The 15,188-nt window shown below is 47.5% G+C and overlaps 1 protein-coding gene across 2 annotated transcripts in view; it reads right to left on the reverse strand.

Annotated features, from left to right (window-relative positions):
• Positions 1-15,188, reverse strand: part of TEX9 (testis expressed 9) — a 448,029-nt gene that overhangs the window by 105,796 nt on the left and 327,045 nt on the right. For both annotated transcript variants that reach the window (XM_085644128.1, XM_085644127.1), the window contains exon 8: positions 3,017-3,099. In XM_085644128.1, the coding sequence (XP_085500254.1) occupies positions 3,017-3,099 (83 nt within the window). The remainder of the gene's footprint in view (positions 1-3,016; positions 3,100-15,188) is intronic.

A 15,188-nucleotide genomic window follows, 5' to 3' on the forward strand; every position in this document is an offset into this window, starting at 1 on the left:
TTTGGAGGATCCCATTGTCAAGATTACGCTTATATTGAGCTCTGTCCAGTTTGCTTATCAATAGTGAGGCACACATGATCTTTGTGCTAATTTTTAGAAAGAGACAATTATCATGAAAGGTCCTGATGAAGGTGGTGCAAAATCCGTTAGCACACCGAAACGCGTCGACGCTCCTGTGGTGATAAATTCGAGGAACTATGGAGTCAGTAACTGTTTATAATTAGATGACTTTCAATATAGATTCAATCGAATTAACGAACTGTTGATGATTTTTAATATGTCGCTTGTTTTTGTCTCTTGTTATTGATTTGCTTAGTATTGTATTAGTTTTATGTAAATTGCATTGTCTTTTTAAAGAATTGTATGAGTCATCAGTGTTCAAATATTTTAAATAAATTCATGTGATTTTTAATATTTGATTGTGATTTTGTGTTTATGATTAATTGCTGGGTTCTCTTTTAACAATACACACTTATGTGAGTGATTCTCATGATGCATGGTGGAATGTGATTATTGTACGGTAGTTGATTCCAAGGGAAACATTTCTTCTGATAGTGTTGCTATCGGTAACTGTCCCAGTAAGTCACCAGCTAATCTTATGCTGTCAAAATGATTTACAATGCAATCCCCCTTTATATTCTTTAAGGCAGGGCCTACCCAGGTAGTTCACCTCGACATAAGGAGTTTTCCCTGAATACAGGCCGCCGTTCTTGGACAACCAATGGCGTGCTTTCTCCATTAGCTGCACTGTAGAATCAGATTAAGACGTCTTAATTCCGAAACACTTGCCAGTACTATAAAACCGGACATGAGACATGAGACCATGGGCTTAAAGAGTGTGCTTTATTTCCTCCATTTACCAGAGGGGCATCTCTTTTATCCGTCACCATTCTTACTAATGGCCTGACAACTTCTATGCTGTGGGAGGGTTTCTGTAAATGAGGTCTGTCTGGTTGGATACCTAAAGATGGTAACCTGGCACTCTGCTCGATGGACGCCATACCCCACTTGCGAACGGCTACAGGTATTGTGGCGAAACCCAAGGAGCTGCCTTGTCCCCTATACCCATCCTTGTTAACCTCTTTCCTAGGGCAACTTCACATATTTAAGGATGACTTCCGGGTGCTCAAGATACTGTGGGCACAGAGAACCCCTCCGTATTTCAACTTGCCCGCCCGTCTCAGTAAGTTGTGTAAGATTTTCAATGTTCTTCAAACGTGTCAAGAAAAGTTGCACCCTGGTTTGCAAAAGAGTTTAATTTTACGTACAGATCTTCCAGATTGAGGGGAGATAAACGCTGCAACTGGGTCTGGGGTTGGCAATCCATTGAAGGAGTCTTTTGGCTTTTGTGGGAGTAGGGTCTCTCTTACCCCCTCTTTTTCTCTTGCCTTTTGCTTCTTTGGAAGAAGGGGCTGGAGAGTGACTTCTATTTTGCTGCATATTAGTGTGATCCAGAAGAATTCCCCTAGTGAGTTTGTGGCATCATAGTTTTGGGTAATAGGGCGTCATTTGCCCAAAGGTGAGTTAATGCCACCAACAAATAAACTTTAAAGGAAATAAAACATTTCATGCACATGTTCAATAGAACTGATCTTTCCCGCAAAGTTTCAGCTGTCTTCTAACATTTAATTAATAAAAATGCACCACATTATCTATGGCCTTCACTACTTTAAAAATTTGGTCTGGAAGCATGCCAACTTAGTTGGTCGATTTTGAAAATAAACCACTCTGGAAAAAATTCTTCATTCATGAACAAAACTGCAGGAGGTAGATGCTTTACAATGAAGTGAGAATCCTTTTAGCACTGCTCGAGGCACAAACAAGTATTGTCAAACCCAAACAAGTCTTGCTTTTAGCTTCAGCATGCCGGCATTTTTTTGAGAACCTGTTATTTATGTTTATTTTACTTTACTTATAATATGACTGTCGGTCATGTTGAAACAGTAAAGTTAAAAAAGCCAAAATATCCCTAGAAAAGCCTTGAAGGAAAAGTGCATGAAACACTTGGGAGAACGCAGAACCGCCACTGAAATGTTTAAAAAACACGGTGGTCGCACACCAGCTAATAACGACTGCAAGCAAAATGCAGCCATATGTTAAGTTACAAATGAGTGATTACGAGAGGTATTTATTAACTCGTTTTAGATTAAACTTATTATTCAGGTCACTTAGTTTCCCTAAAATGAATAACTGGTCGAAACATTTAAACAAATGCCCATGTGATGATTTGTCTGAGTAGTCAGACAGTCACATCCTCTTCTTCTGTAAACTTTACTTAATACCTAGGCGAAGATGGATTGTGCCGATATTAAAGTTCTGGGAGTAAATCGTTGTTGTCCTGCCTTTTTAGCTGTTTTAAGATTAGATAACATTTTAACTGTTGTATCTATCTCTGCGTTTTTTAAAAATGTTTTTAAACTTCGGAAATCTAAAATATCCTGATTTGTGATGACATTATTGTGATTACTGTGTTTTACTGGATTAATTAATTTTATTAAACATGTGGTTTTATTTGTACTTTTATGGTTGTTTTGTTTTAATAACCGAATAAAGTTACAATTGAATTGAAAAAAGCCAAAAGGACCAGTACAGCATTCCAATGTTTGCCTCACAATGCATGCTCGTGCATAAGATGTGACAAGGTGGCCACCATTTTGGCTTTATTACTTTACCGTTATAACATGGTTGATGGCTATGTCAGAAAAACAAAAAAGAACAACAAACAGCCCGCTAGCAATTTGCAGCTGCTGGGTCTACAAACAATATATCTAAATAAACAACTTTTATAAAAAGTGAGGTTAGTGGAACGGGGCTCCGCAAGGGAGCACTTGGAAACAATAAATGAGCAAGGAGGGTGGTCAATAAAAAGAAAAGATGCAGGTGCACTACAATAAAAAACAAAGAAAAAGGAACTAAAGTTGTCTGTAGGAGACCTCACTACATTTTAGGAAACCAATACCACATTTTACATAACAGTGGGCCTTATGTTTTAGCTCAAATAATACTTTTCTCTTACCTTTTTGTTACATTCACGAGATACTGTGTCCAGCTCCTCCTGCATTACTCTCAATTTTGCCTTAAGAAATCTTATCTGGGCTTCTGTAAATGTAAATAAACAGATTACACAAAATATAGAGTAGTTTAATGGCCAGTATTTAGTGAAATATTTTACTAGTTCAGATTTCTGTAGATTGCCAGTAGTACAAATGTGTCTCTGAAGAAGCAGCAGAGAAGAATCACAAAAAAGTACCTACTGAATAATCCCCAGCTAATGCTAGTCACTTATATTTTTACAATTTTTTATTTTTAGAGTGTAGTGATGAACAAGTAACTTACCTTCACTAATGCATTATTTGATAGAGACAATATCTGTCTGCAGATTCCTCACCTTTGAATTCCCCAGCCGTCATGCTGGATCCGGAAACTTTTGCTTGAGCAGTACCCCTTGCGCGTGCCGTCGGGTGGCTCAATTCCGCTCCACGTGACATAGTTAGCGTCTGTTATGTCGTCGTCACCATATAGGCGCCACCCAGGCACACGGACATCAGTACTTTTCACTTTTCCACACCAGAAGCGCAGAGCCATTAAGTGACTGACTTGATTGTGTGTCATAACAAGGGCCCTGGAAAGGGAGCAACCCTAGCCCTAACAAATAAGTCCGCATAGCGAGGAGGCATGGGTGGGTCTGTAAGTAATCTGCAGCTAGATATGGACTCTACCAGATAAAAGCGTTACTGCAGGTAAGTAACTTGTTTATCTGATAGAGACTTCTAGCTGCAGATTCCTTACCTTTGAAAAGATACCCAAGCCATTCCATAATTGTGGTGGGCTGCAGACAGATTTCCTACACTAAGAAATCCTGCAGGTCCGAATGGGCAAAATGCCAGTCTCTGCGGACCGGACTGTCCAGGCAGTAGTGTTTGGCAAACGTGTGCAAAGATGCCCACGTTGCTGCCTAGCAGATACCTAGGAGTGGGACACCGTGAGCCAATGCCGTGGTTGCAGTCTTTCCCCTGGGGGAATGGACTCGTAAGCCCTCAGGGGGCTGCTTCTAAGCCAGGGAGTAGCAGACCCTTTTTTAGCTCCAATGTATCCCACAAAGAGTTGGCCATCCACTCTGAACTCTTTTGTGCAGTCAAGGTACAACGACAATGCTCTTTTTGAGTCTATACGATGGAGATGCTCCTCCTCCTTAGAGGGATGCGGAGGAGCAAAAAAAGGTAGGCAGCACGATTGACTGACCCCTGGGGCAGATGTTATTGCCACCAGAAAGGCTGTCTTGATAGTAAGCAGCCAGAGGAGACAATTATGCAATGGCTCAAGAAGAGCACACATCAGAAATGGGGGGACCAAATTAAGGTCCCACTGAGGCATAACAAAGGGTATAGGTGGAAACATGTGCACAATATTTTAGGAATCTATTTACAACAAGAGATTGAAGCAAAAAAGATTGGTCTGACAGTAGCAATAAAGTGGTCAGAGCAGAAAGATTACCCTTGAGAGTACCCAACGTAGAGCAATGCTGGTCAAGGGTAATAATTAAGAGATGGTTAGCAGATAAAGAAGAATAAAGAGGGTCAATAGACCTTTCTGTACAATATTTTACAAACTTTTGCCAACAGCAGGCATACACTGTCTTAGTTGAGGGCCGCCTGGCCACCTAAATGACCTTACATACTTTCAGAGGAAGGTCGAAAGCTATCAACTGTCACCGCTCAATCTCCAATCATGGAGGTGGAGAGTTAACAGGTTTGGTGGAGAACCCTCCCCTGCTGCAACAGAAGATCCTTCCAAGGGGCAGACTGATCTGAGGATCGATGCTCATTTTCAGAAGCTCTGGATACCAGACTCTCCTTGCCCAGTCTGGAGCCACAAGAATGACTTGGGCCCGGTTGCTCTTGATCTTCTTCAGAACCCTGGGCAAAAGTGGTATGGGCGGAAAGGCGTATAGAAGGCCTGAGCTCCACTCGCAAAGAAAAGCGTTGCAGAACAATAGTCGCCTTGAAAACTCCAGCGCGCAAACTGCCGACATTGCGCGCTCTCTTCAGAGGTGAACAGATCTAACAAAGGCTTTCCTGACTGCTGAAAGAGACCTTGTACCACCTCCGACTGGAGACACCATTCGTCATCCACTAGGCATCAACAGCTGAGTTCGTCCTCCCTGACGCTCAGAGAACCTGCCAGGTGTTGAACCACCAGGTTTATGCCCTGGTATTCCAGCCATGTCCAGAGACGCAGCACCTCGACAAAGGGGCCATGACCCCACCCCACCCTATATGTTGCAGTACCACATGGCGGTGGTGTTATCTGTAAACACCTGCACAAACTTCACTTTGACAGAGGGAAGAAATGCTTTTGATGCCAACCGGAATGCTCGAAGCTCCTACAAATTGATGTGGAGCCCCGACTCTGCCAGAGACCAGTGTCCCTTGATCTCCACCTCCCCCAGATGGCTGCCCATCCCAGGAGTGATACCTCTGTCACTATTGTGTGATCTGGTTGGGGAGTGGAGAGGGGTCTGCCTCTTACCCAATCGCGGACTCATTAGCCACCACTGCAGGTCTTTTGTAGTTCCTTCGAGATCTGGACCATGTCCAAGAGATTCCCCTAATGCTGGATCCACCGGAACTTCAGGACCCACTGCAGAGCCAGCATACGCCATCTTCTGTGTTTTGCTAACAGGATGCAGGAGGCCATGAGGCCAAGCAGCCTCAGAGTCAGTCTGCACAATCAAGCTCTCAGGGCTGGGATGTTGGCTGAGGAACTTTGGTTCGTCGTGAGCCAGCGATGGCAGTGTGCAATTGTACTATTCACAGAAGCCTCTGTGCTAGGCTTGGACCATGTGCCTAAGAGAACATCAGTAAGTGCCTCAATAAAGGGCAGTTCATCTGTTCAACAGACACATCCTGGTGCTCTAAAGGGTCCATGGACCCCTTCCAGTCCTTTCTGGTATCTAAAAAGTCCTGAAAATAACCAGGCTATAACATAGAGCCTTGGGTTCTACCGGCGTCAGAGTTGGCATCAAGTGATGCCGATCAGACAGAGAGTCACCGGCGGCTTGAAGGCACAGACTTCAGGTCCGACAACGGGGAACGTGACGTAGGCACGATCGGTGTCGTCCCAGATCGCCTAGAACCCACTGGCACCGGAGCTGAATCAGATGGGGCCCCTTCTGACCTCACGGGACCCGAAGGCTTACCAGATGGGTCAGTCCGCTCAAATACGCGGCGCATGGCCTTGTACAATGCTTTTATTTGAGCTGGGGTCGCTCTGGTTCCTGGAAATGGAGGGAGGTACGGACCCCACCCTGGATCCGGCTCCACACAACTGTGCCTACAATGTCTGTGTTCCTTACCTCGTTCATCGACTGACGATAGTTGAGGCGAAGATGAAGTCCATTTAGACTTCTTTTTCTTGTGCCTCTGCCCAGAAGACCTTGAGTGGGAGAAAGAGGACTTGGGGCTCCTGGAGCGGTCCGGCGACCTCCGACTTCTTCGATCGTGACTGGGATCTCCGTGGAGTCTCGCTGGCCAGCGTCGGCTGCTGGGCTGCAAGGAGCTTCACAGCACACTCCTGCAGGGCCATGGCCCGACAGTCCGAGCACAACCTTTAGTCGTGGTTGCACTTGAGGCACCAAAGACATCCGAGGGGGGGCGGGGAGTTACAGACATGGCACATTGACCGGTGCCACATGGTTTAAATCCTGTCTTTCTCGAAGACATCCCTCGACCTCGAAAGTTTTGGTCTCCAAAAAGTTTTTAAAAACTGCCAAAACCAACAGAGGGGTAGCTTTTCCTGGATTGACACTTGACTGCCACGGTAAGAAAAGAACTGATGTCCGTGCATCTGGGTGGAGCCTTTATAGGTGACCGCGTAGTCATAATTAATTTCAACGACATCACATTACTGCTCATGCAAAAGTTTTCAGATCCAGCCTGACGCATGGGGAATTCAAAGGTAAGGAATCTGCAGCTAGAAGTCTCTATCAGATATCATTTTTGAAACCTTTCTCAAATTCCTCGTTTATTTTTTTTATTAATGTATTTATAAAGCCCACCCTATCTCCAAAGGGTATACAGTAGCAGGATACATGCCAACATTTTAAGAACACAGATATGCAGGTACATTTACGACGAGAATTCAGAAGACAGTAAATGCATACAAATACAGAAGAAACACAGCATCACAGTGGGGTGGGGTAAAGAGTGAGAAGGAAGAGATTGACTTAAGAATGATAAGAAGCAAGTAAAGAAGTGAGATAAGGACCTTTTATTTACTGCACTGCTCATGTAATGACATTGGGGTGCAAGACAGAACATTAAATATGTGGAGACAGCTTGCTGGCATGTGCACCCTTTTCAAATCTACTGGATTTTTTGCAAGCAATGTGCTCTTATAACATGCCTGCCAACTAACAGGTTAAATTTAGGTGTAATGCCTTACAGATCCGTGTTCAGGATATTATTTGAAAAACTATACCTTATGTTACTCATAGCCTTGTGTTGCTTCAGAAAAATCATAGAGACCGGGCTTTCTGTTTGCTCTGGAGTATAAAAGCAGATAAGAGGCAGGTAGGTGGCTTAACAACGATTTCCAAGGGGGCGCCCCTCAAAGACAGTAGGAACTGCTAATAGTCTATAATGAAGATTTAATTGGAAGGAACGCATGCAACAAGGAACAGTGGTCTACAGGATCACATGGAAGGACTTACACAATGTGAGATGGACACTATGTTGGAGGCGGTCAGCACAGATTTTACTTAATCGGCACCAGTCCACAACCACTAGTGAAACTGGGGAACTGAGCAGTCACTGTGACTAAGAGGACCACACGGCAACCGGCGTGTAGGCAAAAAGCAATTGAGACGTCTATGCTACTTACCTCGGCGCTGCTTGGGGTTATACAACGTACTAATACTACGACGTGCTGGGACCTCAGAAGGCAAGAGACTCCAGAGGTCAAAAAGGGGTAATGCTATTTCCCACGTGACACAGGAGACGCCGGCCATTGAGCAGACGAAGTCTACGCTGCAATGAGTACACAACTACATTGGACACTGAAACACAGACAGCAAGGTGACGGGCGAGGGCCGAATCCCCGGCTCAACGCACCTAACAATAACTATCATAAAAGCAGGACAAGTAAGGGTCATGCGATCATCCAATGTCTGTTTCAATGTTTTTTGGTTTACAGTTAAGGGAGGGTGGGGGGTGGTAGATAAGCAGGAGGGGGGGTTCAGGTCTACACCGGTGTCCGATCTTTGGGATCAGAAATGAGAGGATTCTGCTGACAGGTAACTGGCCAGGAGGAAGGACAAGGCATACTCAAGAGGGTCACATAGCGCGGAGACGGAGATACCCCATAAAATGATATCGGTCATGACATGGAATGTGAAAGGCCTCAACTCACCGATCAAACGACATAAAATTTGGAAATACCTAGACAACCATCAATTTGATGTAGTGGCGCTCCAAGAGACGCATCTTAAGAGATCAAAAGAGCTGAGGCTTAGGCACAAAAGCTACTCACTTATATATAGGTCTTCTGCCATAACCAAGCACAATGGAAGCTTAGAGGTAGAGAGGTGACTCTGGTCTCAGCATATGTCCCTAACACTGGGCAAGTGACCTTTGTGAGTTTGCTATTGAAGATGGCGAGTGAGTTTGCCGAAGGACAAATAATTATGATGGGGGACTTCAATCTCACCTTGCATCCGACAAATGATAGCTCACACCCACATAAATCGGAGGAGGCAGATTCCCCAAATCCCTGCAGCAAGCATTTCTTAACAGGGGGCTCCTTAATGCATGGTGATTTCTCAACCCCTCCACCGAAGACTTGACATACTACTCACACGTCCACCAAACTTACTCCAGAGGCTGGACTATATTTTTATGTCACAGGACCTGCAGGGTGCACTCTAGGGAGCTAAGATTCTCCCCATCACTATCTCGGATCATAGTCCAGTAACGGTTGGTCTAAACTGGGGTAAGAAGGCGCAGGGTTTCCCAAAATGGTATTTTACCGCCTCTGTGACATGGGTCAAGTTTATGCGGGATGAATTACGGCCTGCAATCCGAGAGTTTTTTTCAAACAAATGACCTGGGGGATATATCACCCCAAAACAACTGGGACGCCTTTAAGGCTGTCATTAGGGGGGAAATATTTAGCGCTGGTTTTGGCACTCAATATGGAAAGGGCTAAGGAACGGGAGGGGTTGGAAACAGCTGTCACAAGCGGAACAGGAATTTAAGAAGAATCCCACCCGCAGTCTAAAGCGGCAGTTGAGCTCTTTCAAAGGGAAATTGGGGGCAATTTACACAAACAGAGCTGAATTCACACTGCTCCGGCGCAGTGCATACGCTCAGGGGAAGAAGGTAGGCTCTCACCTGGCGCAATAACTTAGGGAGAAGAGGTCCAAGGAGTATATTGGGGGAATATATACAAGGGGGGGACTAGAACTGGACGACGGGGGTAAAGCCTTGCTGTTTGGTGCCTTTTACCCAGATCTCTATAAAGCACCTCCACCCGATACCGAGGCGCAGAAGGCCTACTTGGACGCCCTAGCACTCTCCAGGATTCCAGAATCTTGGCGGACGAAGAGGTACGACTTGCGATTAAGGCACTTAAACTCCATAAATCTCCAGGATGGATGGTCTAACAGCCCAGTTCTACAAAACATACACCCCCGAACTGGTTCCTTACCGGACTGCCCTTTTTAACGACATATCGACAAGTCAGGCGATCACACCCACCATGGCAGAAGCACTCATTACAGTAATCCCAAAGCTGGGCAAGGACCCCCGGCACTGTGCCTCTTATAGGCCAATAGCTCTCCTAAACCTGGATGCTAAGCTGTATTTGGCTATCCTGGCAATGCATTTGGAAAACCTATTGCCCGACATTGTTTTCCTGGATCAGTCCAGTTTTATAAAGGGGAGACAGACACAAGACAACATCCGCAGGACGCTCCACCTTGTCGAAAATGTTAACAAGTTCAAAATTCCAACAATATTGTTGGGGGCTAGATGTGGAAAAAGCTTTCGACAGGGTGGACTGGGACTTGCTGTTTCTCACTCTGGAGAAGTTTGGATTCGGGGAAAGATTTTTACGGATGATACAAGCCAATTATTTAAATACGAGATCGAGAGTCCAGGTTAATGGGGTTAGCTCAGAGTTCTTTGGGTTGGGGAGGGGTACGCGGCAGGGGTGCCCTCTATTTCTATTGTTCGCCCTGTGCATCGAGCCGCTGGCGGCCCGTCTTCAGGCGAACTCAGACATTCAAGGGGTCAGATTTGGGGTGCTAGGGGGGGAAAAAGGTGTCACTGTTCGCAGATGACATTCTGCTGTCACTCACAAACCCAGCCTCGTCACTTAGAGGTCTACATCAGGAACTGAGAGCTTTCGAGAACGTAGAGGGCTTTCGGGTTAACCTCTCTAAGTCCTCTATACTGAACATTACTTTATCGGAGGGAGAAATGAGAGCACTTCAGGAGGACTCCCCCTTTGCCTGGGTCAAACATGGGTTGACGTACCTGGGAATACAGATTACTTCCACTATAGAAGGCCTGTTTAGGGCTAATTTCCCTCCCTTACTCAGACAGGTAAAACTAGAACTACAGCGCTGGAAGCCCCCATTTATCTTGTGGTTGGGGAGGATTAATGGGATTAAAATGACTCTGCTCCCTAAATTGCTCTATTCATTCCAGGCCCTTCCAATAGATGTAGATAAAAACTTCCTGAAAGAGGTGAAATCTCTACTTTGACGATACGTGTGGCAGGACGGCAGGGCAAGTCTGCCCTTGCACGTTCTTCGGAGACCTAGAGCGGGGGAATGGCGCACCCCGACATAGAGTTATACTATAAGGCAGCACAGTTAAGAGTTATCACTGAGTGATCTATGCGAGCCTCTGATAAGCACTGGCTCCACTTGGATAGGGCTATTGTGGGCAGGACCATATGGGATGTGCTCTGGAAACCCAAGAAATATAGACCAGCTAATGCGTACCTAAGCACCCCTGCTAGGACCGCACTTAAGATCTGGGATGAGGTAAACCGAAGCAGGGGCTGGACCTCTTTTCCATCCCCATATAGATGATACACTTCAATCCGGAGTTTCCTCCGGCACTTAAAGAGGGGCCCTTTAATGTATGGAGAGAGGGAGGATGCAAGATACTTTCTAATCTTTTTCATAATTATGATATCCTCTCTTTCGAGAACTGTCAACAGGACTATGGGGTTCCGGCTTTAGAGCACTTTCAAGATTTGCAACTGAAGCATTGGGCGCTTCTTCCATCGGTCAGGGAGGCGGCTACTAGGGAATTGACCCCTATAGAAACATTGGTGCGGTAGGAAAGTTCGTCCAAGGGCACAATTTATTTTCTCTACAAATTATTGGTTCCCACCACATGCACTCCACAGCCCCGGTACAGATCAATGTGGGACCAGGTTCTGGGAAGAGAGACAACAGAGGGGCAGTGGAAACACCTATGGTCCGAGATTGCAAAATTTAACCACTCGCTTGGCCGGAGAGAGGCACATTACAAAATCTTATTCGACTGGTACTTAGTCCCTGCCAAACTTAGAAAGACCTTCCCACACACTTCAGACCTTTGTTGGAGAGGCTGCAGTATCCTTGGGGATTTCCGCCACATCTGGTGGGACCGCCCTACAATCAAGCCCTTTTGGGAGGAGAATCTGGCCCAAATGAAAGACATTTTTTGGAACAACTCATTAGTTGCACACAGCCTTCAGCCTACAACCACAGGGGCCGGCGGCTACAAACAGTGCTTGCCAAGGTGTACAGAAGGCATTGTATTAGGGCCTACATCCCAGAGGCAGGCATCAAATAGAAGCAAGACTATTATGTCCAGGCGGCCTGTATCTTCAGAAAGTCAATGTGGCCCAAAGCAAGAGTCAACCCAGAGGGGAAACAACAATGAGAAAAGAATATAAAGAGAACCCCTTCTTCCTACCCACCCACCCCCATACCCGAAAAACAAAAAGGTAAACAAAAGCAAAAAAAAAAGAAGGATGGGACTCCGTATCTGATTGTCAAGAATTATAAAGGAACTGTAGTTCACCAGCCCACACGCTCTCGCTCCATTTCTTTAGGGGTCTGCGTAGTTCACTGGGGGAGGTATCAAATGCAAAACTTGCAGGAGTTTGGGGCAAGTGACCTCACAGAGATCTTTTGATAGCAATGTAATAAATGGAGCCAAAAGTTCTGCATATTTCTCACCTTTCTGAGTCTGGATTAGTGAGAGCCGTTCCATTGCTAAGGTCATCCAGAGCCTATGGATCCAGGCCGAATGATCAAGTACTGTTGTAGTGCCCCAGTATAGTAGGATCGCTTGATGTGCTGCAAGGAGAGCCAATACTATATGCCTGCCGCGTAGCGACCTCAGAGGGAAGGTAAGGGGGTTGGACAGCCCTAACAGTGTGTAGGCAGGGAAGCGGGGTATCTCGGTATCAAAGGCTGCATCAATATCATTGAGAACCAATTCCCAGAATCGCTCTAGCCTCGGGCAATGCCATAGTAGGTGCGAAAGGGAGCCTGACATCCCACAGCCACGCCACCATGCCTTAGTGTGGTTTTTGTTCCATTGGTGAATCCTAGCGGGGGTGAGATACCAATATGTCGCAACTTTAAGCGCGGATTCGTTCCCAGCTGTATGATATGCAGTGTGATGTGCCCTATAATGAATGTTATCCCATTCTTTGTCTGTAAGAATCCTACAGAGTTCTGCCTCCCACCTGAGTTGTCCACGAGGGCGAGTTCCTTTCAGATTTGGAGTAAGGAGCGTATATAGATGTTTGTCATCCTCTTTCTTCGCCACCCATTGTTCAAAAGAGGTAAGTTTACGAGAGGCTTGTGAAAGGTAGGCCAGAGAGGTGGCCCAGTGCCGCAACTGCACACAGTAATATTCATCTGAGCGGGGGAGGTCAAGATCGCAGCGTATTCGGCTAAACGGAATGATGCCCTTGAGATCAAACAGGTGTCCCAGCCGCTTGCAGCCCGCCTCTCTCCATCTCTGGGCGACAGTGGACTTCACACCCGGGGGAAAGTCCGGATTGTCCACCAGGGGCGTCATCGGGGAGGGAAATGTGGTGAGGCCTTTTGCGAGTGCTACCTTATCCCACACTTTCATGGTGGCGGACGTAACTGGGGATGAATAAAGGCCCCAGGAGCGAAGGCAGCTGAAAAGCCAAAGTTCTCTCCAAACATTCGCACTTGCCACCGCCTGATCCATGAAGGTCCAGTGCTTCTCCGACAGCGGGAGATTCCATTCCAGCACATAACACAGATGTGCCGCCTGTAAGTATCTATGGATGGAGTGGTAGCCTCACCCCACCATTGTCTTTGGAGTGCGAATATTGTGCCACCGAGAGGCATGCTTTCTTGTTACCCCAGACAAAATTATTGAAAGCCAGCCGTAGTGAACGCACGGTGCCAGGTGGTGGAGTCAATGGAAGGGTTTGGAATATATATAAGATGCGAGGCAACAGCATCAGTTTTACCGCAGCAATGCGCCCGATGATAGCGTATGTTTAGCCCACCCGTCCAGGGCACGTCGTGTCTGTGCCATTAGAGCCTTGTAGTTAACTTCCAGCGTGTGTGGGATCAAAGGGGTCAAAAGGATACCCAGGTAGGGGACTGGGTCATGGGACCACAGCAAGGGGAGAGACCAGTGAAGGTTGTTGGACCCGGCCTCGTAGGATGGCCCTCCGTGCCCCCGCACCACCGAAACCTGGTGCCTGCAGCCCTAGCACGCGGCCCAGCCGACCTTTCCCACCAGGACACCTGCGCCAACTCCGGACATCCCCGTCCATGGCCTCTCTCCTTTCGGCCACCCCGGGCCCGCGTGCCCACTCCCTGCAACAAGATGGCCGCCCGGCCCCAGCGCGACCCGGGCCTAGAGGCGCCACTCCGGCTGGAGGACATCACGCTTCCAGGGGATGAGAGAGGGAGGAGCAGTTTCTATCGCACCTCTGAACTCCCCTGGGACGATGGGTTTCGATCGGCCCTCCGGCCTCCCTGCGGGCTGGCTCCGTGCCTGCTGGGTGTCTGGGACTCCTCCCGACCCGGCCCTGAAAGGATCAAAAGACAATAGCAGGAAACCCCGACAAGCGGCCCCCAGGTGACAAGACCCCTGCCTGCGCAGACTCCGGACATCAAAGCAGGGTCGACCTATAACAAGGGGTGCTCTGAGACTGTCCGGCAGATTCGACGCTGGAACAACGAGAGCCTGCTGACGTGGTCGCGGCTCCTGGAACTGGAACTCACCTGAGCCCTGCTGAGTGACTCGCGGCTCCCTGAAGATCGTAAGACCTCCGAACTTGTACCTGAGCCCTGCTGAGTGACTCGCGGCTCCCTGAAGATCGTAAGACCTCCGAACTTGTACCTGAGCCCTGCTGAGTGACTCGCGGCTCCCTGAAGATCGTAAGACCTCCGAACTTGTTCCTGAGCCCTGCTGAGTGACTCGCGGCTCCCTGAAGAACGTAAGACCTCCGAACTGGTACCTGAGCCCTGCTGAGTGACTCGCGGCTCCCCCAGACTCTCACGGTCCCGCCGGACCCCAACTCCGACCACGTATCCCCCAGCTCGAGGATTGTGAGCTGTGCGCCGGATACGTCCCTGCTTTGAACAGTTACCAGAGACAGTCCCGCTACCCCCTACCTTTCCGAGACTCTTGAGCCCGTGCTCACCTTGTACATATTTGCAGTGATACCTATTTGATAAAGCTTGTTCTGAGAATACCCAGTGTGGTCTCTCTGTGTCGTGTGGTGCCAGAAGTACGATCCTAGTTGCGAGATTCCTCCCCCTGGGGAATCTCCCGCCAGTGCCCGGCTACAATACTACACGGGTGGGACTCAGGGAAGTCAGGACCCCTTTCCGGGCTCCTCTGAGGTCGCCGTCTAACATTGGTGGCAAGCGACGGGATTCGGGCCCATCACCTAGAGATCGTACAGTGAACAACGGACGCACGACCAACAAAGATGGCAGAAGGAAGCGCCACGAGCTCCGCAGAAACCAACGCCAACAGAGTGTTCCAGGTGGAGCATCTGGAAGAATACACACACAAAGAGCTAAAACAATTTTGCAAAGAACTTAAAATCGCTACCACTGGCCTCAACAATAAGGAAGACTTGCAGAAAGCACTGAAAACTTGGGTGGAGACCGGGGC

Source organism: Triturus cristatus, chromosome 3_1 (genome assembly GCF_964204655.1).
Source record: "Triturus cristatus chromosome 3_1, aTriCri1.1, whole genome shotgun sequence".
NCBI classification, from domain to species: domain Eukaryota; kingdom Metazoa; phylum Chordata; class Amphibia; order Caudata; family Salamandridae; genus Triturus; species Triturus cristatus.